The sequence below is a fragment of the Lemur catta genome, chromosome 6, assembly GCF_020740605.2.
Source record: "Lemur catta isolate mLemCat1 chromosome 6, mLemCat1.pri, whole genome shotgun sequence".
NCBI lineage: Eukaryota > Metazoa > Chordata > Mammalia > Primates > Lemuridae > Lemur > Lemur catta.
Genome location: NC_059133.1, coordinates 50,178,724 through 50,205,248, shown reverse-complemented (window position 1 = coordinate 50,205,248; position 26,525 = coordinate 50,178,724). Strand labels below are relative to the sequence as shown.

General features: G+C 34.7%; 1 protein-coding gene and 1 pseudogene across 1 annotated transcript; one reads left to right on the top strand and one right to left on the bottom strand.

The window, feature by feature from the left end:
- The first annotated feature begins 5,566 nt into the window (after positions 1 to 5,566).
- Positions 5,567 to 5,665, top strand: LOC123640864 (annotated as a pseudogene).
- A 3,313-nt stretch (positions 5,666 to 8,978) lies between these two features.
- Positions 8,979 to 9,935, bottom strand: LOC123640665 (death effector domain-containing protein-like). Its single transcript, XM_045555243.1, has one exon. The coding sequence runs from the start codon at positions 9,933 to 9,935 to the stop codon at positions 8,979 to 8,981; it is 957 nt and encodes a 318-aa protein (XP_045411199.1).
- Positions 9,936 to 26,525: the final 16,590 nt, after the last annotated feature.

Genomic DNA, 26,525 nt, shown 5'->3' with positions numbered 1-26,525 from the left:
TATATAAACCCTTGTTGCTTTCATTTTGCTATGTTTTTTTCCATACTATAAAAATCTATTCAAAATCATCATGTTAATTTATTTCACTTGTACATTGTTTGTATCACCCTACAAAGTTCTATACAAACAGGAACATTTTCATATCCCTCTGTAACTTCAGTAGCTAGTACATAGCAGCACTCATTAAGCATTTCTGAATAAATGTTAGGTAAAAGTTATCCCTTACTCCACAGGGATTGTTCATAACAATGATGTTGTCACCAATAAACTTATATATTTAAATTGAAAAGTTAGACAATTATCTGGAAAATTCAATATAAAAACCTCCATGTTTTTCAGAAATGTTTTTTGAAGCCCTGTCAGTGGTAGAATAGGTCAGGTCAGGGGAGTTAGACAGTAGGAAGATAGTGATGCTACTGGAATGAGCCAGGTATTAAATCCAGTTTACCTGCTGATACTCAGAGAGGTATGACAGATGATTCGATGATTCAAACCAATTCCATACTGATTCATAGCAGTTGATATGGTCAGAATTAATAAGAAGGAAGACGTGTAGATGTCCCAGGAGGAAAGACATCATGACAAAGACAAAGCAGCTTGTGTAAGCAGTGCTAGGAACATGGATTGGGGCCTAGGCTGCAGACAGGATGTCAGGGCAGAACTCTAGTGAGGAGGACTGGTAAGGTGGGGGCCTTCTCTCCCATGCTTTGGTGTACAATGTAGGGACAAGGCATACTTTCTGGCATTAAGACATGACTTATGTTGATTTTTACTTCATTTTTTAAGTCTGCTCAATATCTCCTTACGTATACTGACTAAATACAGTTAATTCAAGGCCTTGATGAAACCCAACCAGAAGGCAAAGGGAAAAGGAAATAGTTGGATATGCATAAAGAATGCCAAGAGAACCAGACAGGCCATTGCACTTACAGTTTATGAAAGATAGTAAATGGATTTTTTGTTTGTTTTGTTTTGTTTTAGACATAGGGTCTTGCTTTGTCATCCAGGCTGGAGTGCAGTGGCACAATCACAGCTCACTGCAACTTCAAACTCCTGGGCTCAAGCAATTCTCCTGCCTCAGCCTCCCAAGTAGCAGGGACTACAGGCACACACCATCATGACTGGCTATAGAAAAAAAGAAGAAGAAATGTAGAGATGGAGTCTCATATGTTGCCCAGGCTGATCTTGAACTCCTGGCCTCAAGTGATCTTCCCACCTCAGCCTCCCAAAGTGCTGGGATTACAAGTGTGAGCCACTGTGCCCAGCATAAATGGTTTTGTATGGGGATCATTTTTAGAATTTGTGTTTGAATTATTCTTCTTCATAAATGCAATTTAAGGAACATCATCAAGTTTAATGACAGCCTGCTCAAAGAGAAAATAATAATTCAATTTGGGAGAAGTTCATCTTTTGAAAAACTGCATATTAATAAGGAGAGAAGAGCAGGCTTTTTTTTTTTCTCTTACAAGAAAATAAGACAATCAATGCTTGAAAAATAGATATTTCCCAAATGGGTTTAAAGAGGAGAAATCTCTCCCTCTTTTTGGAGCACATGAGTTAGATTAGAATGCTATGTTAAGGATATCTGGTAGACATTTCCACATATTCACAAATCCTATTGTGATCCCAACTTGATTTTACAAAGCATCACTGTCATATTTCAAATTAAACTCTTATTTATTCCAGAAGGAAAGGAGATGGAATGATTCTATGAAGAAGATTCTTTTTTGGTAATAAAATTGGTGCACTTTATATGGTAGAATTACCTCAGAATATTTTTATACTGGAGGAAGACTTAACAGGGGCAACCAGTAGCTTCTCAACATTTCCTTGTGAAATGCAGACATATTCAACTACTTTAATGCAGTCTTGTAGATTTTAGTTCATTGACAATCCAGGAACCTTTTACAAAAGAATGAAGAGCTAAAGCCACATGCTCCTTCAATCATCATGGAGGGTTGAATCACTCTGATTTAATTACATCACTGAAAAAGACAGATAATTATAGTTCAATTATAGGTGCATAATATGAATCAGATTACAAAATAGACTTCAAACAGTTCGTGGATTTCAGGACTAAACTTTTCAAGGATTAACAAATGAGCATCAGAGGTTTCCGTAATAACTCTGAGTGAATTAGTGCCAGAGTGTTTAATCAGAAAGATTTGAGAAAGCAGTTTTTATTGCTGACATTTCTGCTAGGTTACCTTCACCATCTAACTGAAATCCGCCCAGATGGTATCCTCTCTTGAGTGTTGAGGTGCTACATAAAAGACAATCTTGACATAGTAATTAGATCTTTTTTATTGATAAGAAGCTTTTAATCTGTATGTTTCCTTGGAGCTAGCTTTTTTTTTTTCCTCCTTTTAGTGTAAAAGAGCATTTTCTTTCTAGGTTTCTACTAGGATAAATAGTCCTAAACCTGATTTTTAAAATGCTCTGTGGTTGTTTCAAAGTCAATTGAAGGATGCAGGTCAATTTTCTTTAGGTTCATTTTTCTTTTCTTCATTTGAAGTGTATGCTGACTTCACTCGCAGGGATTTATTGTGGGGTAAACCCAATAAAATTTGCCAGTAGTGAACTGGACTGCAGGATCCAATCCAAAAGAGGAAATTAGGATTGAAAGAAGTATTGATAATTTAATGAAAAATGTGTTAATTGAGAGGATATAAATGGATCGAATCAATATTTCTCTAAGAATATTTGGCTTTATTTAATTTCCTATTGCTATTGTGGCAGAGAGACTTATTCTCATCATATTTAAATAACTAATGGGTTAATTTGTGTGTTGGGAAGATGATACAATGATTATTTTTCATAATAAGGGGTCATTTCCCCTCTGCCAGGCTATTTTATAATTGCTCATTCCAATCACAATATTTTGAACTTTTTAGAAAAATTACTAATTACATCTTGTATTACATAATATTTGATGAACACAGAAGGATAGATAGATGTTGATAACCTATTTATAAGTTGGAAACTATCATAATAAAATTACAAATTCACTCTTTGTAAATTCACCGTTTAACTTAAGAATTGGAATACCTTCAGTAACGCGGAAGTAACTATATGCTTCTCCATGAATCTCTCTTCCATGCAACCCCAGCAGAAGTCATGATTCTAAGTTTCGAGTTTACATTTCTTAGCTTTTTTATATAGTTTTACCATATATGTGTGTCTCTCTAAACATGAAAGTTTTGGCTTTTAAGTACATAAAAATGGTAACATAATGTATGTTTTCTATAATAATATTCAATATTAAGCTTTAAGATTCATCTATGTGTTAAATTAAAATAGTCTCACTACTATGTCTTTTGAGTTTTTTATGTATTATTTCACTTAATTTTCACAAAAGCATGATGAAGTATATACTTTTATTCCCACATGAAGGGTAAAGAATCAAAGCTAAGAAAGTTGAAGGAAATATCTTAAGGACACATCTCTGGAAGATGACAGACCTACCCAGAATTGGTAGTTGTACCTCTGACTCCTAACTCTATATTATTTAATAGAGCATAATTCATACTTCTGCAAAGCAGAAACAACTCAATCCTATATTGTTTTTGAGGTTATAGTATTTCCATACTACACATGAGGAAAGTGGAGGCATTTCCCAAAGGTTGCCTATAGTGGGCAGCAGAATAATGGCCTTACCATCCTAATTCTCAGAACCTGTGATAATGTTATGTTATGTGAAAAGGGAGAATTAGGGTTGCAGATGAAATTGAGACTGCTAATCAGGTAACCTTAAAATGAGGATACTATTTTGTATTATTTGGATGGTCTCAATGTAATCACTAAATCCTTTAAATGCGGAAGAGGGAAGCAGAAGAGTAAATAAATATACCTGCTTGAGTCAATAAATTTCCAGGGTGATAAAAAAAAAATTGTGACTGTTAGTATATTGCATTTTTCACATATCATATTTCTTGAAAATTTTAAATTTTTAACTAGTCATTTTTTGTGGATGTAATACATTAACAAATTTAAAAATTCAAAAGATATAAAAGAATAAAGAGCGAAAAAGTCATTTTGGCATACCTGATCTTCAATTATATACTTTCTTTCTTTGAGTGCATCCTATATTATCCTTTTCTGTGGTTATTTTCCACATATATTTTGTTTATATGCTTATAAACGCATGCACACACCCTCCTATTTCACACAGTAGATAGCATACTACACATACTGTTATACAGCTTGACTTTTTTATTAACAGTATATCTTAGAAATTATTAGATGAGATGCTTCCTTATATTTTTTAACCAACTACATTGATTTCTATTGCATTAATGCACCGTGATTTATTTAATCACTCTCCTATTGAAAGACATTTAGATGATTTTCAGTTTTTTGCTATTTCGCATATCCTAATAAGGTAAATGAAGGTTTTACCCAGACTTTGCCAACACACTGTGTTTTCAAACTTTATAATCTTTACCAATATGAAAAGAGAAAAATGGTATCTTAATGTAATTTTAATTTATGTTGATTTGATTACTATTGAAAATGAACATTTTTATCCTTTAAGATTCTTTTGCATCTCCTTCCCTGAGAAATCTCATTATAGCTCCTGTTCATTCTTCTATTGTTATGGATTTTTCTCATTGATCTATAGAAGCTCTTTACATATCATGAAAAATGACTCTTTCTTTGTGAAATGAACAGAAATATGTTTTCCAACATGACATGTAATTTTTTCTTTGTAGACCTTTTTAATTGTCATGTAGTTGAATTTTAAAATATTTTATTGTAAATCTAAAACGTGGTTTTATTCTTATATGCAAGTCTTTGATGTATCTGAAATTAATCCTAATGTAAAGAGTGAAGTTTATTCTTATAATTTTTTTAAAACACATGACTACCAAGTTTTCTTCACTTATTTGAAATGTCACTTTAGCCAATCTGAATTATCAATGTGTTTTTGCTGTATTGTTTATTCTGTCTGTCTTTTCTTATTGACCTAATGCCGTAATACCATCTAGTGCTCATTACTGGAGTTTTACAGCAAAGCCCAAACAAAACTCTGATTGCCAAGAAGAAAGGTCAGTGATCCTTGATGTTGTATGAAGTCTTTTTTAAATAAGAAAAGAGAAGTCTTTCTTTCATTTCTTGGCAGAAAGCACTAATGTGAGGGCATCTGGGATAAGGAAATAGAAGATCGTAGAGGAGATGGCAAGGGGTACGCTTTCCCACTTGGCTTAGGGAAATAGTTTTGTTTTTTGTTTTTTTTTTTTGAGACAGAGTCTCATTCTGTTGCCCGGGCTAGAGTGCCGTGGCGTCAGCCTAGCTCACAGCAACCTCAAACTCCTGGGCTCAAGCAATCCTCCTGCCTCAGCCTCCCGAGTAGCTGGGACTACAGGCACACACCACCATGCCTGGCTAATTTTTTCTATATATATATTTTTAGCTGTCCATATAATTTCTTTCTATTTTTAGTAGAGATGGAGTCTCACTCTTGCTCAGGCTGGTCTCAAACTCCTGAGCTCAAACCATCTGCCTGCCTCAGTCTCTCAGGGTGCTAGGATTACAGGTGTGAGCTACTGTGCCTGGCCAGGGAAATGGTTTTAATCCCTGATAGAAAATTGGAATGATACAGAGAAGATTAGCATGGTCCCTGCTCAAGGATGACATGCAAATTCGTGAAGCATTCCATAAAAAAAAAAAAAGAAAGCATAAAACTGTATTTGAGTGATGCTTTTCACATTGACCTAAAATGAAAAAAGTTGATGTTTAAATTGTCATCTTTAGTTCAAGAATAAAGCAAGTTTTCTTTTATTGAAAGAGATGAATGGCAGAAGTTTAAAATCAAATGGAAACTTCCAAGAACTTAACAAAAGTTAGAATCTCTTGTGCTTGCTATAATCTCCATTTTTAGATGTACTTTATTTTCATTTTCTTCGAAGAAGCAGGAAATGAATTGAACAAAGATTTATGCCATTTAATGTCACAGTTGATTACCAACTGAAATTGGAGGAATGCAATTTTTATGACTTTATGTAAAAGTGAACTATATTTCAGGATGAAATGGAGATTGCCTAGACAGACAGATTTAATTTTTAAGAATATATGTTATATTGCAGGAAATATTTATATAAATTAAGAAAGTTAAATCTCTAAATTTTTTGTTTTAAATAATTCATCTGCCTTGGTACTGGACACATGTATTTCTTAAATATAACTTATTAAGCAACCTCTTCTTGAAATGTTTCAAATTGTAGTTCTTTATACCCCGATTTGCTAAATGGTCTCATGAAATACTGAAATCTTAGTTAATTTAGTGAATTAAACTGCTATCTTCTGGCATTTTTTTCAAATTCTATAATGTCCAACATGATATATAGTTAAGTGTTTAGTAAACCCCTAAAATTATCCCCACTCATTAATATTGGATGCATATAGGCATATTGCCTTTCCTTTGAAAAATATCACCTTCCTAAGATAATTATTCTCATATTATATAATAAGAGACTGATTGTGAGTGATAAAACTAGGTAAAAACATTTAATCAGTAAACAAGGATGAACATATTCCAGCCTTTTTTCTCTCCTACAACCTCCAACCAAACGGTATTTTTCATGAATGCATTTATCCACTCATTGGGGACAGTGCTAAATGCTACAGATGAACCTGATTTACAAGTTCACCACTGTCCTCATAGATTACTAGGAAAGACAACTGTTAAATCATTTGATATTCCTTAAACATAGTAAGCAATTCCATTTCTTTATATATTTGGACATGTTGATCCTTCTGCTTTAAATATCCCTTCATATTTAGACCACCTAAATAACTGCTCATTAGTCCCTCAGATTAACTTATATGATGATTAGATGTCTATCTTTGTTTTTTCTAAGGTTGCGTATGAATTTCACTAATTCAGTTATACTGTTACCTATATTTAGAAATTATGCATCTAAGCAAACACACACCAACTTTCTGAGGTCTAAAACATGGTGTTATTTGAATTTGCATTACACATACACACACACACACACACATATCATTTGACGGCCCTCATTCACCATAAAAACAAATCATTTAAATATTATACTATTCATATGTTACTAAATCAGCATGTATTTATTTAATTGAATAATGAAGAAACTGTAAAAAAAATTACTCAGCTTCACATAATGGAGATGTACCTATGGAGACTTATTCAAATAGAAATTTATTTTTCTCATGTAACAGGAAGACTCAGGTACAAGGACACCAGAGCTGGTACGAATACCTCTGTAATTCAATTAGTTTCCAAGCTTGTTTTTTTTTTTCCTTCTTTATCAGTATCCTTATCTTATGCTAGAAATACAGTTGCTGTATCTATAAGCAGCAGGCATAATTATCAGGAAAGAAGAAAGTGAACAGCAAAATATGAGTATCAATTAATTTTGATTTTTTTTTTAGGATATCAACAGCTTTTTAGAAGTGTCATCCGTAGATTAAAGCTTGTATCTAATTGGTCAGTTATAGATCAGTAATTCTAATTTAAGTACATGAGAGTTTAGAAGGTTAAATAATTTTTATGTGGTGCATTATTAACCTGGGAAATATGAACTGAATAAGAAAGAAAAATATAGAAAATGCATATTAGTAGGTAATTTAAAGTATCTATCATACAGTCCTGTCAAATAAATACACTGATTTTAATCTCTCTTTGTATATGAATTTCACAGTAGTTTCAGCCCCTGCATGTACATTCTCAGTATGTATGTTTCCCAATGTATTTGATCTACATATTCAGATGGCCTCTAAAATACCTGTATTTCATTTGGTAGAGTAAGTTCACTAGCTTGACGGAAAAATTCAATTGCATTTATTGAATTTAATTACATAGTTGAGTAACTTTAAAAAAAAATCTAGATTATCCAAAATATTTTATTGATCTTCAAAGATTAGCAAATAAAATAGAACGCTGAAGGCAGAAATTCCTCAACTTCCACAGCTGATATTCCAAACATAACTTAGATATACAGACCAAAACATAATCTAGATAAATGTAAAATCCTAAGAAAAACACTTACATCTAGCATAGGACCTCTCTTCCCAGGTGGGGAATTGAAACCCAGGGAAGTAAAATAACCTGCATATGTCACACTTCTAGTCAGTAACATATCAAAAGCATTCTGGAGCTTAGTTTTAAAAAAACGAGGTTATCATTTTCTTATGCATAATGTTTCACATATATATACAGACATGATATTCAAACAAATATCATTTGAATTATTTTTTTCATTGCAGTATGACTTATTATAGTAGAAAATTGGAAATTACTCATATGTCTAACAGTAGGAGAATGATTTAATAAAATACAAAGTAGCCTACCAAATGGAAAAATGGCCATTATGAACATTTACATAGACTTTCAAATAATGTGGAAAAATACTAAACTTATGTTATAATAAGAAAACTGTAGGCACACAAATTACATAGAGTTAATCTATGAGTTAAGTTACAAAGAGTAATCTCAACTATGTACTTTTTTTTTAAATTCTGTAATTTGAAAGAGGGTGTTAATTAATTTCCAAAATACACTTCGGAGTCCCCCCTTCCACATAGCTCCCTTACTCACAGCCCTTTCGTTTTTCAGACAAAATTTAAGAGCCCTCATAAAGCCAGAAGTATTGATAACCCCTCGGTGCATCCAAAAGCAGTGTTCACTTCAATCCCTTACAAAGAATTTGTTCTATAGATTTTGATTCTCCCTATACATTCATCTTAGGGCTCAATAGAGGGGGCTGTAGAGACACACACTAGTGGGTAAGCGGAAAAGGGAAACAAAAGGGAAGCCCAGGCACATGGGCGCAGGAAGGGGTAGGGAACACCACTTTCCCTTTCCTTTGTCTTTTAAGGAAAAAAAAAAAAAGGCAGAGATGCAACTGGTTGGGAGGGTAGAGAACAAACCCCAGAACAGTATGTAAGCTCCAGAGGTCGGTGGTGGGAACAGTCCCCAGAGAAATGGGAAGGGAAAGCAGTTAGGGCAACACTGGCGGCATCAAGTTCCTCAGCAGTTTCTGTCGTCCCAGCTCGTAGTCATCCTCATCCACGTTCACCAGCAGTTTCATGGCTTCGTGGCCCACAGCTTCCTTGAGGGAGTCTGTGATGAAGACATCTTTAAGTGCCTCTACTAAGGAGCCATTGATGTAGTCGCGCCAGAATGCGTCGAGTTCGGTGAGCTGACAGAACTTGATGCCACAGACGATGGAGCCCAAGTTCCGGGACCCGAGGATGGCGTTGGCCTGGTCAAAGCACTCAAACTGGCGCTCAAGCGGGTCGTCCTTATTAGAGAAGACGTTGCCCTGCAGGGCGGTCTCGTGCTGGCAGAATTCAGCACTAACCCGCAGTCTGATGTCACATGTTTGTTTTTCCGTGGAATCCGGGGGCACTGACTTTCGGCGTTTTCGCCGGCTCCCCGGGGTCGCTCTCCCTCGCGCTGGCCGCCCGCTGTACGGCCGGGGGCCCGAAGGGCGGCCATACACCGTGGGGTCGCGAGGAGGCACCGTTTTGTGGGGCTGGGGCGGCCTCAGTCCCGGATCACTGAGGGCTCTGGGGGTCACATAGCGAACTGATGTCTCCTCCAGATACTTGTCTACAGGATCGGGGCACACAGCCCGTCTCCTCTTGAGGGTGACGTAGGGCACCAGGTCATGGCGCGTGATGATGCTCAGCAACTGCAGCATCTGGCGAAAGTTACTCTCCTCACAGCAGCCCTGGCGCTCCAACGCCAAGAACAAATCACATCCATTTCGGATGCGTCCACGCTGGTCATCATCAATGACATCAAAAATGAGGAAGTAAAGCATGCACACATCTTTGTGTGTCAAATGGGTGCCCACGATCTCAAACATGCGATGCAGGCTGTACAGCCCATGCTCCAGATCACGGTGTTCTTCTGGCCACACCTGGCTTGCCCGCCGCTTTAGGCCCGCCATACTGGGAACCCAGGTGCACAATCCTTTCCAGAATCTCTGCTCAGCTGCAATTCCGACCGTACCTCAACTCAGGGACTTTACCTCAGCTCAGGGACTTTACCTCAGCTCTGGTGCCGTGCCGCCATGTTGGATCCCTCCGCGCCGCTCTCCCGGGTCTGTGTCATGGTGCCGCATCCGGGCTCCAGCTGCTTGCGCCGCCGCTGGCCTGGGGGAATATTTAATCTAGGAAGGAGTCAAGAAGTGTTAGGTAGATAGCGAGGGATTCCGCTTCTCCTAAGGACAAAGTGGGTGCTGTGGGTCCCATCTTGGTCCTGCCCATTTGAATTATTTAATGTCACTCTCTTTTACATGTTTCAGGTTTTTGAAATAACAATTATGTATGTAGCCGCAATAGAGGAAAACAACCACAATAAAATCACAATAATGTCAGCACAATAAAACCACAGTAAAATCAGCAATATTCGGAAATTTAAGAACTTTTCGTTTTTTAGAGTGCAAGGTAGATCAAAAGGAGATTTCTAAAGTTGTATATCTCCAAGAACTTAATATCATCCAAGGACTACTTTTTAACACTTTGGGGAAATTATTGCTGTTATTTGATTGTCAGGAGAATAATGTAAAGGCAACATATCTGCTCTGTTTTCTTGAAATTTTTGGTAAATATCACACTCAAAAGATTTTTGTCTGCTGATAAATTTATCTTGGTAAGAAATATAGGCCAGGAGCGATGGCTCACGCCTGTAATCCTAGCACTCTGGGAGGCGGAGGCGGGTGGATAGCTCAAGGTCAGGAGTTCGAGACCAGCCTGAGCAAGAGCGGGAGCCCCCCCCCCCTAAAAAAATAGAAAGAAATTAGCTGGACAACTAAAAATATATAGAAAAAATTAGCCGGGCATGGTGGTGCATGCCTGTAGTCCCAGCTACTCGGGAGGCTGAGGCAGAAGGATTGCTTGAGCCCAGGAGTTTGAAATTGCCGTGAGCTAGGCTGACGCCACAGCACTCTAGCCAGGGTGACAGAGTAGGACTCTGCCTCAAAAAAAAAAAAAGAAAGATGAGAGAGAGAGAGAGACAAGAAAGAAAAGAAAGAAAAGAAAGAAAGAGAAAAAGAAAAGAAAATTTAGCCCTTAAATTTATCTATAGTCTTGCAGTTTAAGATGGCAAACTTAGGACAGCACTTATATCCCATTATCCCCCAACTCCACATCAGTATTCCACAGAAATAACAGAAAGAGAAAAGGAATAGGGTGATAACAGCAAAGAAGAGAGGGAAGGAGTCTTCACATGTAGATGATGGACTAAAAAAAAAAACGATGTAGCAGAACTCTGGAAGAATGCCATTGGATGAAGCACAGAAGATGCCCGCGTGTCATAAATGCCAATTCCCTGGCCAGTCCTAGGAAAGGCTCTAGGCTTCTCTTTGGCCCTCTTTGTTGCAGGGGCAAGATGACAAAGAGTCCTGAAAACAGGCAGACTGGTTGAAGTTTAATAGAGAATTCAGCTGTCTTTTGGTACACTATACAAGTGAAAAATACCATACTGGTTAGCATTTAACCCCAGTATAAAAAATGATAGAGGCCTTCTCTGAAGAATTGAGCAAACCTGTAGGGAGTTTTCATTGTTATTATTGCAGCATTTCAGACACCACAGCAATGTGCAGCATACCTAAACTCACTGTAAATGGAAGAAAACGCCCCTCATATGTCAAGTTAACAATCAGCAAGCTTGATAGGAAATAGACATGTATTACACATTTCTCAGAGCAGACTCAAAACAGTAACAAAGTAAAAATGAAAGGCTGAGAAAAGAAAATAAACAAACACTCATTCATGGAGAAATAAGAGATAATTCAGGGAACAAAAAAGAACTTAAAAATGAAAACTTTACCTTTATAATTTTCAGAACTTTACAAGAAGATATTACTATTGGTTTACAAAACAATGTGATGATATTATGGGAAAAATGGGAAAAGAGTATTCTTAAAAATTAATAATATGGTTGCTGAATTGAAAAAATTTATTCAAGGGCTTGAATATAGCATTCCTAGCAGAAAGATAAAGATATATTAATAGTAAACTTTAGAAGAAAAAGAAAATTAAAAACCTATAACTAATGAATGCAGGTGGGACAATATTCATGTAATTAGAGTTTCAGATGAGAGAGTAGATAAAATATAGGAGAGAAAGTTAACAAAGAAATGATGAAAAAAAAGTCTCAGTGCTGAAAATAAATTGAATAAAAACCTACCTATCAGGTACAATGTAAACTATTCTGGTGACAGGTACAGTGAAAGCCCTGACTTTAGCATGATATAATTCATCCATGTAACTAAAACACTTATACCGTATAAATTTTTCAAAGAAAAAAATAAAAATAATTTTTTAAAAATTAAAAAAAGGAAATGTCCACCTGATGTAAAGGATGACAAATTTTTAAACCATCACCTAGACATGCACTGGTAAAATTTCAAAGCACCAAGGGAAGATAAAAGTAAAAGAAAATTGAAGACTCTCAGTCTGGACAAGGTGGTATAGACTTGTTTTTTCTATTCATCTCTGCTCAGCACAACTGTATTCTCTGGAAAAGTCATAAACAGTAACCAAAGGAGAACCCTGGAAAATGTTAAGAAGGTGAGCTGGTTTGGGGCCCTAGAACTGGGGGAACAGCACAGCAGCAGGAAGTCTTGTATTTCCTACTCAACAGAAGAAGCCCACCCCTTCCCTATAGTTCCTGACCCTCACCTACCGACAGAAGACTGTTCGGATAGACTCCTTTCTCACCTTGATGGAATGCGTGTCCTGACAACTTCAGGCCAGCATGACATCATCGATAATGGGGATAGCTTGGAAGATCTGCCAGGAATAAACAGTCAACAGAAACATTCTCCTCCACTGGTCTGAGACTTCCATTTACCACCAAGAGATACCAAGGAAGGTGGGCAGAGTCAGCAGGAGAGAGCCACTATAGTAGGTTTACTATTTAGAGAAGCCTACTTGTTCCCTTGAGCCAGAAACTCTCCTCTTCTGCTCAGAGACACCAAGACAGATGGGAGGGGGGTTGGAAAATGGGATAAGTACCCTACCAGAGACCTTCCCTACTAAGAGACATCTGGCACCACAGCCTACATAAAATGTTCTGTTCTCTAAGGTATTACCAGCAGGGACCAATGAAAGCCACAAAGGCACTAGATGAATCAAGCAGTCCAAAATAACACTGCAAAAGCCAGAAAGTCAAACTGCCATTGGAACCACAGCCTATAGAAGAAGGCCAAGACCTGCATGTTAACCTTAACCCTAACCATGCTGCCCACTAAAGTGAAATAATTAACTAGGACTTAGAGTCTCCTAAGATAAAAAGACAAAATGTTCAGGATGTGATAAAAAATCAGCTGTCATACTAAGAGCCAAGGAAATCATAACTTGAATGAGAAAATACAATAGACGCCAATACTGAGATAAAAATACATACTGATTTTATCTGGCAAAGAAATTTGGAACATCAGGTGGAAAAAAGTATCAATGTACAGAGCAGAAATAAGGATGCGTGCCATCACTATTCTTTTCTTAGATTTATACATCACATTTGATGATTGAAAAAAATTATCCACTGTTTGATACACAAGACAATAATATTTAAAAGTAGAGAAGGTTAAAGAACTTAAATGGAAGGGAGGTATCCACATTTCACCCAAATGGGTAAAATGTTAATGCCAATAGACTCGTATAAGCCATCTCTGTATATATTTCAAGAGCAACCACTTTTAAAATTATACAGATACAGCAGGTCCTCAAATAATTTTGTTTTGTTCATAGTCACTTCATTATAATGATGAGGAAAAAGTATCGATTTCTGGCAAGGACCATTGCAGGTGTGGAATTTGCACATTCTCCCCCCATCTGCATGGGTTTTTTCTAGGTATTCTGATTTCTTCTCACATCGCAAAGCTGTGCAAGTTAGGTTCATTCACGAGTCTACATTGTCCCACACTGAGTGAGTTTGTATCTTGTGGTGGAAAGACATCTTGTCTGGAGTTGGTTCCTGCCTTGAGCACTAAGCTGCAGGGACAGGCTCCAGCCACCCATGACTCTGAACTGGAATAAGTGGTTAGAAAATGGATGAATGAATGAATACAAATTACTACAAAATGAAAATTTGTAATGTAGAACATAGTCATACAAATGCATGCTGATAAATGATGGAGTATGAAAGCCCTCTGTAAGCCCACCATATATATTATTGTTGTTTTTTTAACTACATTGTAATAGGAAGTGCTTCTTACAATTTTCACTTTAAAAACATTTATTCCTTGATTTATGACCACCATCACTCACTGATTCACCAAAAATTAAGCAAATAATTATTTCTTTTTTATTAATCTTTCTTAAATGTATGTATGGTTCACATTTATTTCAGTGTTTAATATTAGAAGTGTTTTGGTCTTTATTTAGAAGTTTAGTGATGTTTTGTGACCAAAAATTTGCCATAGAAACTTAACTCTTTTTTACATCAATTAGCGTATGGTAAAGTTGGTTTTGCTATACATGGTTTCCCTTAAAGTCACAGTTTCTAAGAAACTATAAATGACATTAAATGAGGACTTACTGTACACTCAAAAATGCTATTAATAAATCAAGGTGGAATTTCACAAAATGTAAGTAACTTAAGTAACCTGTGGGAAGGTAAGAAAAGAGAAATAGAGGAATAAAAACCCAAGGAAATACATAGAAAACAAATAATCAAATGGCAGTCTTAAGCATTAACACATTAATAATTATCATACACATGAATAAGCAAAACACAAAAATCAAAAGACAGAGGACTGACAGGGCAAAACAAACAGCCCTATGCTGCCTACATGAAATTCACTTCAAATTTCATGATATTGATATGCTGAAAATAAAAGAATGGAAAAAGATATACCATGCAAATATTCATAAAATACCAAAAATAGATATGTTAATATCTTCTAAAGTAGACTTCATAGTAAGAAATAAGGACAGATATTGTATAGTAAAAAGGGGATTGATCTACCAGGGAGACATAATAATCCTACAGGTGTAGACATTAAACAGATTTTCAAATACATAAAAAAACTTGAAAGCATTAAAAAGATGAGCTGGGGATTTCAACACACCCTGTAAGTAACTGACAAAACTGTTAGACAGAAAATTAGCAAAGATATAGACAATCTAAACAACTTAATCAACCAATAGACTCTAACTGACAAATATAAGAAACTCACCCAACTGCAGAATGTACATTTTTTTCAAGTGGTCATGGAACATTCTCCAAGATAAATCATATCGTAGGTTATAAACCAAATCTCAACAAAATTAAAAGAATTGAAATCATAAGAGTATGTCCTCTGAATATAATAGAATCAATCTAGCAATCAATAACAGAAGGCAACAGGCAAGCTTCTAAATACTTAAAACCAAACAACACATTCTTAAGTAATTCATGCATCAAAACAGTCAAAGAAAAATTTTAAAAAGGTGCAAAACTGAAAACAAAAACAACAATTCAAAATTTATGGAATGCAACTAATGTTGTACTGAGAGGAAATTTTATAGCACTAAGCATTTAATACTTACATTAAAGAAGAAAAGTCTCAAATCAACTTCAGCCACCTTCAGCTTTAAGATCCTAAAAAGAAAGAAAGAGAGAGGAAATAAATCCAAAGCAATCAGAAGTAAAAATGAAGAGCACAAAACAATGAAATGAATAACAATAAAATAAGACAAAATCAATAAAACAAAAGCTTATTCTTTAAAACTATCAATGAAGTTGATATACCTCTAGCCAAACAAAGAAGAAAGCAGAGAAGACACAAATTACCAGTATCAGGAATGAAATGAGAGCGGATTTCTATAGGACTTGCAGGTATCACAAAGATGATAGAAATGAGTATAGTTTGAGACAAATAAATTTGAAAACTGAGATTGAATGACCAATTCTTGAAAAAGCACATATTACAACTCTTCTAATATGAAATAAATATTGTATTACCTTATAACTCTTAAGTGTATTTAATTTATAATTTAAAACTTCCCCACAGAAGTAGTAAACCAATTCCTCAAAATCCATAAACTGTTAAAACTCGAGCAAAATTAATTAGAAATCTGAATAGCCTATCGAGGGAATTGGATTTGGTATACTGGAGAATTCTGCCAAACTTTAAACAAATTAACACAAATTTTACAACCTTTTCTTCCAGGAAAAATAGCCATCAAGGGAATTGAATTTGGTATACTGGAGAATTCTACCAAACTTTAAACAAATTAACACAAATTTTACAACCTTTTCTTCCAGGAAAAATAGACAAAGGAGAGAAAACTTCCAAATACATTTTATGAGGCCATTGTTATCCTGATATCAAAACTGGACCAAGGCGATTAAAAATACAAAACAGACAAATGAAAAGCTACAGACCAATATCTTTCATGAGTGTAGAGGTAAAAAGCCTCAGCAAAATATTAACAAATGGAATACAACTATATATGAAAATAATTATACCTCAAAACCCCATAAATATTCCCCCATGTATTCAAAGCTGGTTCAACATTTGAAAGCGAATTAATATAATCCACCATATCAACAAGCTAAAGAAGAAAAATTTTATGATCTGCAGTAGACAAAATAATACCCCTCCAAAAAATGTCCATGATTTAATCTCCAAACTTGTGAATATGTTACATACACGCCAAAAAGGATTTTGCAGATGTGATCAAATCAAATGTTTGGAGATGGAAAGATTATCCTGTAGTATTGGAGTGTATCCAGTATAATCACACAAATTCTTACAAGGTGGAAACAGGAGGATCAGAGTTGGAAAAGAAGATGTGATGATGGTAGCAGAGGTGAGAGAGGGACACACACACAGGTGGCAGGGGGATTTGAAGACACTATTCTGGATGTCTTGAAGATGCAGGAAGGGGCCATGTGCTAAGTGATGCAGGAGGCCCTTAGAAACTGGAAAACGCAAAGCACCAGTTTCTTTCCTAGACCCCCAGAAGGAACACAGCCCTGCCAACACACTGTTTTTGGATTTCTGAATTTTAGAATCAAAAGGTAATAAATTTGTGTTGTGTTAAGCCAAAAACTTATGGTTTATTACACCAGTGATTTGACAAAATCCTACTCCATCCATGATTAACTCCCAGCCAATTGGGAATATAGGGGAATTACCTCATTTGAAAAAGAGAATCTACCAGAAAATCTACGATTACCATACTGAAATGATGCACAACTGAATATTTTCCCTGAAGACAGGGAAAAAGGCAAGGATGTCTGCTCTCACTGCTCTTATTCAACATTGTATTTGAAGTTCTAGTGATAGCAAGAAAAAAGAAAAAAAAGTCATATATACTTATATGACTAAATAAATCTATCTTATAGATAAATGATTATCTAGATAAAAATATCTTGAGTAGGAACCTACAAAAAATATCTAGTACTAATAAGTGAATCTAACAAGGCTGTAGGATGCAAGATGAGCACACACATATCGATTGCATTTCTATATACTAGCAATGAGCATGTGAAACTAGCAAAACTGGAAAACTCTGAATAAGACTGGTGAACGGTATCAGTGCCCATACCTGGCTGTGATACTATCTAGTGCTATAGTTTCATGAAATATTACTATTGGGGAAACTGCATAAAGTGTACAAGATATTTCTCTGCTTTTTTCTTACAACTTCATGTGGATCTACAATTATCTCAATTTAAATAACAAATAATAGAAAATCCAGAACCCCTAAAAAAAGACCAGTGGAATGGAAGAGACAACACTCAAACCTCTTAGATAAAATTATTTTAATAACTTTATTCTATAGCCATCTAGTCAAATATAAAATCAAAATAAACATATGTTCGGACGTGCAAGAACACAAATGTTTTTTTCCATGTATCCCCTTCAGAGAAAGACACTTGACAATAAACCACAACAAAACAATGTCAAAGAAAGGAAGACGGAGATTCCAGTAAAGTGAAAGGTTTGGAACAAGTTAAGAAAGCAATTAGTTTATGTGGAAACTTGAGGGCTCTGGAAGAGGTATTTCAGAAACACTAAATTGACCTCATGCAAGAGGAAATAATATTTTAAGGCTGGATAAGCATGAGGTGAATAAGAAGCAACATTACTTTTTTTGTCAGCTTAAGAATTGAAAGTTATTCAATAATGTTAGGAAAACAGAAGCTGTTCATCAAAGCAGTGATTAGTTGGTGCAAACTAACTTGTGACATCATTTTAAAGAACTGAAGTGTAAGATAAACGAATATACTTGACTTTGAAGTAAGGGACATTCTCCACTTATTATATGTAGAGATTTTCATTCATAACCAGTTTCTTATTATATGGGTACTGTACTTTCTAAAGTTCATTCTTTGGCACTATTAAAGGCATCTTTAAGTTGAATTTTTAATCAAGTTCCCTGTAACCTGTATGTTAGCAAATGTGAGAACTGCCAAAGATAAGAAAAAAATTGTTGATTTCTTCCAAAGTACTAAGTAGGATAACCTTTGATTACAACTAAATTGGATTACTGCCTGTTTTATTAAATATATTCTCATTCTTTGTATCATTAACATTTCTTTAAATAAAATGTAATGTTTTCAAACTCAGTAATAACCAATGCGTCTAAATGGTTGCACATTCTACAGAATGTGTTTCCTTCTCAGAAATTAATGGAAGCTTGTAAGTCACAATAATTAGATGTGATTCTTTATCGAAATGACAATATGGTGGACATTTTAACAGGTTCAGAGAAATCTGCAAACATCATGTAACAGTCATATAATGAAAAAGCTAACTTGATATGAAAAATGAGAATTGTGGATGGTGGAAAATGAGGTATTAAAATAGAAAAACGCAGCTGGCAAAGGAGCAAATAGAAAACATTAAACTGATGAGCAATTTGTCAACCTAGGGAATAGGGTCAGGATGAAAAATGTTACTGCAATGGAATCGTCCTTTAACTATTACATTTGCAGTTTTCCTGTAATGAGTGAGAAATCCTTATCAAGGAAAAGCAATTACTAAAGAGTGTACCTTCTGGGAACTAAATTTATAAGGTGAACACACTTAACCTAGAGATTAAATCTTAAAAAAAATGATCACTAATGTTCTTACAAAGCACTAACATTTTATTGGTTGCCAGAAGTTGCTTACAGGTTGTTAATAACAATAGCAAGTGTTGAAAAAAGTGTCAAGCTTCCTGTTAACTAGTCTGTGTGGCTTTCAATTTTAGAAATTCATTTTATTGTGTGTACACATTATCAGATAAAATCAGTGGGTGGGTTTGTTTTGCCACACCTCCCCACCCTACTTTGACTTGAGAAAATGATATTTCTATTCAGCTCCGCACTAATGCACCTGACTACTTCCTGAAACATTAATCAACCACAGCCAGAATGAAAATCGATATAACCCTGAAACATAGCTCTGGATACCAAAAATAAGTGTGAAAAAAAGACAGAGCATGCAGCATCTTTCTCAATGTTTTGGAGAATTGTGCTAGCATTGCAAAGTTCAATTGTTCTTTTTTCCCTCTGTAAACAGCTATGGATATGAATTTTATATGACATTTTCAATGCTAGGTGATGTATTCCCAAAACAATATTATTAAAGGCTGAGTCTCTGTCTTCTACTGGCTGTTATTTATGATTGCAGCTTTGTGGCAAACAAAACTCCAAACACAAATAAATAATGGTGTGCTGCGTGTGTACTTTTCCCCCACACTATAAAAAGCAAAAGTATACATTTTGATATTTGCTCAGGAAAGGAGTCTGTTTATGTAAAACAATATTCCTTTTCAGAGGTCATGTAAAAAATAAAACTAAGCTAAGCAATAAATTCTGTTGTTGGAGCTAATTGATTGACATAGCTCATAATCTATAATATAATCTGAGGCATGGCAGATGAAAAGCAGGCCGTTGCACACGAATAAGGTAGCCAAGCCCAATTGTTCCCTTCTTCTCTCCCCCCACTGCCCTCCAAGCCCCCCAAACACAAATGCACACAAATATACTCTACACTATTAAATATGTAAAAAGAAGGGTGAAAGCCCTGATTTTGTGATGATTTTAGAAGTTTAATTGGCAGTTAATTTCAGAGCTGTTTATTTTTCCACATTTAGTTTTACTTTTGTAATTAACAAGTGACATCCTTTAATAATTGTTCTTTAATTGTTAATTTAATTACTTAATAATTGTTGATGTTTTACCATTACCATTTTTTAAATGTCAGAAAGTAATATAAAAAATGGTGATGATTACCATATTTTAGAAAAGAATTGAGATAGAAAGACATAAGATGTTTACAGACCAATAAAATAGTAGGGATTTGATAATCATATTTTGTTTACAAACTTGATGCATTAAAAACAGAAAATTCAGGGAAATTATATGTCATTTTGCCACAGAGTTAGTTGTACTGGGATTTAATTGTGGTCTCCTACATTACATAATTCTTACTAAAACATGGACATTAGATTTCTGCCCCCATTCCTATAATTAGTGTTTTCTATTTTTTTTTTTTTTTGGTATTATTTCTCATGCACTATCTCAGTTGCTCATCACACAAAGAAATTAAGAGAACGTGTTATTATCAACACTATTTCACAGATGAAGAAACTGGTGTTCAAAAAACTAGAATGTGTATACTAGACAGAACAACTGTTCAAGTTGGACAAGGTTTATTCAGGTGTGGTTCTCTTTGCAATCCTTAAACAATGACCTACGTCACAATTTCAGGGAGGTCCTGCCTTTTTGGAACTGATTTTCTTTTGCTTTCTCTTATCTGAAACTTATACTTCATTCTTCTTTACTGAGGCTTAGTAAAGGTATTGACTTGTCCCCCCCAAAAAAGGCTGGGCCTTATTCTTTCAGATAACCACTAAGCCATAGCGTTTTTGTTTGTTTTTCCTTGTGTTTCATTCTTCGAATTAAAATTCTGTTCCTGCCAAGATTTGATTCTGATTCAACTTAGCACAAATTTAGAGGTTTTTTCTCCATTATTTTCTGGGATTATTGCTTTCACGTTGACACATGGCCTCATGTGTTGGAAGTAATAAGATATTTTGCAAAGAGGTTGGTGTGCACATAAAATGCACATAATCACACAATCACTGATTATCTCCAGTGGGAAGAATGGATCACGCATCCTTCCCTTGGCAGTACATTCCCTTCAGGTTCCACAACTCTGGCACATCAAGTTGAATCATCTTCATCCTTTAGTCCTAAGATTCCGCGCTTCTGATTCTATTTGGAAAAAGACTGAGAAAACTGCCCCTCAATTTATATGTTTTTAAATCTACGTAGAAGTAAGATTCTAGGCACATGGGAACTCCTGGGAACATTATATTTACATTAGTCTAACTGATGTCTCTGTTAACATCTGCTAGATTGCACTGATTCACAGCATTAGGTAGAAACTCAAAATATTTAGCAGTAGGAAATGTTGTATGTGTTAAAAATTGATTTAAAAAATAGTTAATTTGAGTTATACTTCTCATCTCTATCATTTATTTCTCATTGCTAAAGGAAATAATTGTTCGACAACTACTCAAAGAAAGTCTCAGAAAGGAGCCAAGGGCAGATTAAAAATCCCTAATAATAAACAGTAAGGTACAGGCTGTATAAAAATGGTATTAGAACAGTTTTCGTCACTTTAGATGGATCTTGAAATTCATCAGGAAAAAAAGATGATTTCTAATCCCTACAATTATGACTTTTAATAACCAAATCCTGTTTTTAAATCATTGAGTGTGATATTTTCCAAATTTCACGTGTATTCTTTGAGTCCATTTCTCAAAAAAAGTATAACCTTCTAAACTTTGTATTGTTTCATTATCTTCACTGCTCTCATACTGAAATGCTAAACAGAAAATTACTTTCTTTAGATGTTATGAACAAACCTACTAGTGAGGGACCAAGTTTTTTGTTTGTTTTTGTTCTTGCAACCACACTCTGGCTACTTAAGGTTATGCACAGCATGAGTTTTAAAGATCTTCAGGGTATTTGCCTACAATTACTTGGGACCTAATCTTGCTTTAATCTTTTTTGTCCAATACTGTGTATTCCAAATCAGTCCGGGGCTTCTCAGTTCCCAATATGAGCTTTGTATTAAGGAATCAAAATTGCCAAATTTTTATGTTACCTAAGGATTATGATAAGAATTATATGTTATATGGCTGCCTAGTATTGAAAAAAAAGAGATGTTAGCATTGGTATTTCATTTCCCAAACAGCCTTGATGATTTTTCTTCTCATGTGATCTGCAGGCTCAAAATGTCAAAATTTTTCGTTATTAGGCTAATAGGATTTAACCTAATTGAGTATATATACCAAACTCTATCCTAGAAATCACATATATGTATATTATGTACATAACTTACATAAACTGATATACATAAAGATCTTAGACCCTACCCTGGCACATAAGCACTATGATAATGTTTTCCATTATGATATTTCACTCAACTCTTATACCTGACATAAGAGATTATGCTCTCATTTTATAGGCAAGTAATTGAGGTTCACTTGTTAATTAACTTTCATAAATTAATATAATTAATAAATGCATGTATGTATGTATTCTGTGTTTTAAATGTACATTTCTGATTCCAAAGAAGGTACTGTTTTTACTATTTTACCTCTCATTTAGGGGGAATAAAACCTCATAATTTTAGCCTTATGACACTTGGGAAACAGTTATTCTCGTGTAAATCTTTTTACTTTCGTAGAGAAACACCACACGTTGTAAGAGAATTTATGAATTCCATAGATATCAGCCCCCCTGAACTAATTACATATTTCTGAAAATACATGAAGAGAAAAAAATATTTAGGAACAAAATTCTTTATTGCAAACCTCCTCAACTAAAGCCTTAAATTTTACTCATATGGCTTCATTTTCAGCTATATTGATTCTTAAATAAAATATAACTCCTAAGCTTTGATATATATCAGATTAAAGGCAGTAGAAAAGCCATACAGTCTATTTGAGATAAACTTCATTACTGTTGAGTTTTCAATGATTGACACAAAGAATATGAAAAGAATTTAAAAAATAAAATTTCATGAAGAAACCTGTGGTAAAAGTATCATGCTCAAAATTAGAAATCAAGGCATCAAAAGATACGTGTGAAAGCAATGTCCTCTGCTTTTAAAGATCATCTTGTTTATAATGCATTTGACAAAGATTACTATTGTTTGCCATTTCAAAAGTATTTCTAATATAATTAAGCTTCATTTTACTTGGAAATTTCATTATGTTCAGTATATTTTTCCTCAGCAATTCTATACCCACAACACACACATACACTCTTAAAATCCCATATGTGAACAGTGTTCAACCACAACCAGAATGTAGGAAGATAAAATCGGGATTGTGCGTGTAAATGTAGCAAGATTAAATGGCTAGCCATTATCTAGGAAATACAACACTTGCTGTACATTTCCCCTTATAGTGCATTAACCAGACAATGAGTGTTTAAAGATCCTCTTCCACAGTGAATTAGAATGCCATTTAGTTTTTTACTTGTCATTATTTCTCAATATTATTGATAGCTAATGTGTTAAGTAATGAAGAAAAGAGTGGAGTATCTATAAGCATCCAGTGTTACAATGTAGTACAAAAGAATGTTGCAAAATTCTAGTGCCTTGAAGTAATGGAAAAATTACACATAAGGGCAGGAAGTACATAAAGGACACTCCTGATATGATGCATGGTATTTAAATGATACAAAAACTCTCATGCATTCTTCATCCTAAAATACACAAATATATAGTGTTTTTAGCAAAAGAGAGATAATGTTATAAATAATAATAAAAGAAAATGCATGCAGTTCACATATATTTATGGATTTATTGTGGAATGTTAAGTATTTTTTTTATTTTGTTGATCTTTCATGGATTGAAACTATTTATTGCACATTTATTATGTACCAGGTGCTGGGATAAGTACTAGGATAATGGGGCTTCTATGGAGTCTTTGTTTTTGTTCAAAGATTCATTCATTTGTTGTTTCATTATTTGGTTCACCAGATATTTGTCATATACCCAACATCTACTAAGAAGAGTGGGAAACCTTAAAGATACAGGTCTATATATCCAGATGCTTAGTGGACATCTTCAGCAAAACATCCAGCAGGCAACTTAAAATCAAAATCAAATAAATTCATTATTTTTACCTTCCCCCATTCACCAATTCTGCTCTTATACCCTCTTTGTTTATAATTAGCCTCACACTCTACCCTATCACTAACATTGACTCTTCCTTTTTCCTTACATCATTTCTGTGTACTCAGCTATTAATAGATACTAAGCCTTATGAATGGCACTTTATAAATTACAATTAAATATCTTTCTTTCTCAATTCCATTGTAGTTAATTAAGGTCTTCATTTCTCATCTGAATTATTACAGTTAATCTCTGTGCTTGAGGTTCACTCACCTCACATCAATTCTTGTCATAGAGTTTCAGTATGCTCTGCCTTAACTAAAGCATACATTAGCTGATGTCCATTGTGCTTAAAATTCTTCAATGATTTCCCATTGTTTTAGAATGAAATCCCTATTACTTACATGAACTAACAGATCATTTGAGAATGGTTCTTGTATACCTTTGCCATTTTGTATCTAATAATTTTATCATTTATATCGTTCTTTCCAATCACAGTGAATCACTTGTTCATAATATACAAAAGTTAATTTGAACCTGTTAGTCTATTGATTTATTCAAATGAATACTTCTTAAATATAGAAGTGAACATATCTTGTTTTTGCCTGACCTATGTTTAGTTCCATTTTTTTATATAGCAGGAACCAGAGTAACTCTCTCATTCTCATCAGAGGAGTGTGGATATAAACAAAATAAGGCCACAGAGATTTTCTCTTTGGGTATTCCCATCTTGAGTGAAGACAAACAGGGATGAAAGGCAGTTAGAGAAGGACATATCTAAGAAGTGGTCCAAAGGTTCTTGCTATTGAGAAGATAATGCTTGTCAAATGTTTTTTTCTAATGATAGTATTTATCCAAATTTTTTTCTGCATCTGTTGAAATGATTGTATGATGTTTTTCTCCTTTATCTGGTAGTTTGGTGAATGATAATAATTCAATTAAATTTTAAACCACCTTGCATTCTTAGAATAAATTCAACTTTATCTTCATGCATAAACAAGATTTGTGTAACAGATTTTTAAAAATTTGGAGGTCCAATATACATACAAGAAGTTTACACATGATTTGTGTGTGGCTCAATAAATATTCAAAAGTAACACATTCTTGCAACCAAAACCCAGTTCAGTAAACAGACAAGTTGCTATAGACTTAATATTATATTCCTTCCTTCCAATTAGTATATGGAAATCTAATCCTCAATGTTATTCTGTTATTCTGGGGACTTTGGGAGGTGATTAGGTCATGAAAGCAGAACCATCATGAATGAGGTTATTACCCTCATAAAGACACCCTAGAGAGCTCCCTTTCCCCTTCTGCCATGTGATAACACAGTAAAATGGTCATTTATGAACCAAGAAGCAGATCTTCACTAGTAGTGTAATCTGTCAGCCCTTGATCTTGGACTTCCCAGCTTCAAGAACTCTAAGAAATAAATTTGCTGTTTGTAAGCCAAACAGTCTTATGGTAGTTTGTTACAGCAGCCTGATCAGAGTAAGACACCAGTATAAGCTCCTTCAGTAGAACACTTAGTTTCCTCTTCCTTTTTTTAATTTTTTTTTTTTTGGGACAGAGTCTCACTCTGTTGCCCAGGCTTGAGTGTAGTGATGTGATTATATATCCCTGTAACCTTGAACTCCTGGCTCAAGCTATCTTTCTTCCTCAGCCTCCCGAGTAGCTGGGACTACAGGTACATGCCACCACACTCAGCTAATTTTAAAAATTTTTTTTTTTTAGAGATAGGGTCTTGCTATGTTGCCCAGGCTGGTCTAGAACTCCTGGACTAGTTTCTCTGTTTAATCAATATTTCCATGATTTGAAAACACTCTCCTGATTTGTATAATCTAGAATACATTTTGGTTTTGAAATTTATATAAATGGAAAGAATTCTTTGAAGGAGCCTGTGTCCAATGATTGGTTGGCATGAATTAAAGGCTGACTTCCCTCCCTGTTCATACTTGGGGCAATTCTGGAAGCCCATTCCAAACTTCAAAGCCCTCTGAGGTCCTGTGTCTGTGACACTTAACAATTACTTTACCTTTCTGAACTTTTATTTTCATTTTTTAAAAATTGAAAATAATTATAATACATACCATATGCAGGTAATATGAGAATTATATGATATTATGCATATAAAATCACTAGCATAATGCTTAGGCTCATTATATAATTCCTATTATATATAGACTCTATATTCATAGCCCATCATATTTGAATTCTAAATTCCTATACAGTTAGTTCATTGTTCAAATTCTAAAATGTTCTTGCGATATCTCCATTATCCTTCTTGTTCCAGTTAGTATTGCTCTGTAATAAATTGTCTCAAAATTTAGTGGCTTAAAACAACCACTATATTATGCGGTATTTTGAATTCTGAGGGTAAAGAATTCAGAAAGGATATAGTGGAGACAGCTT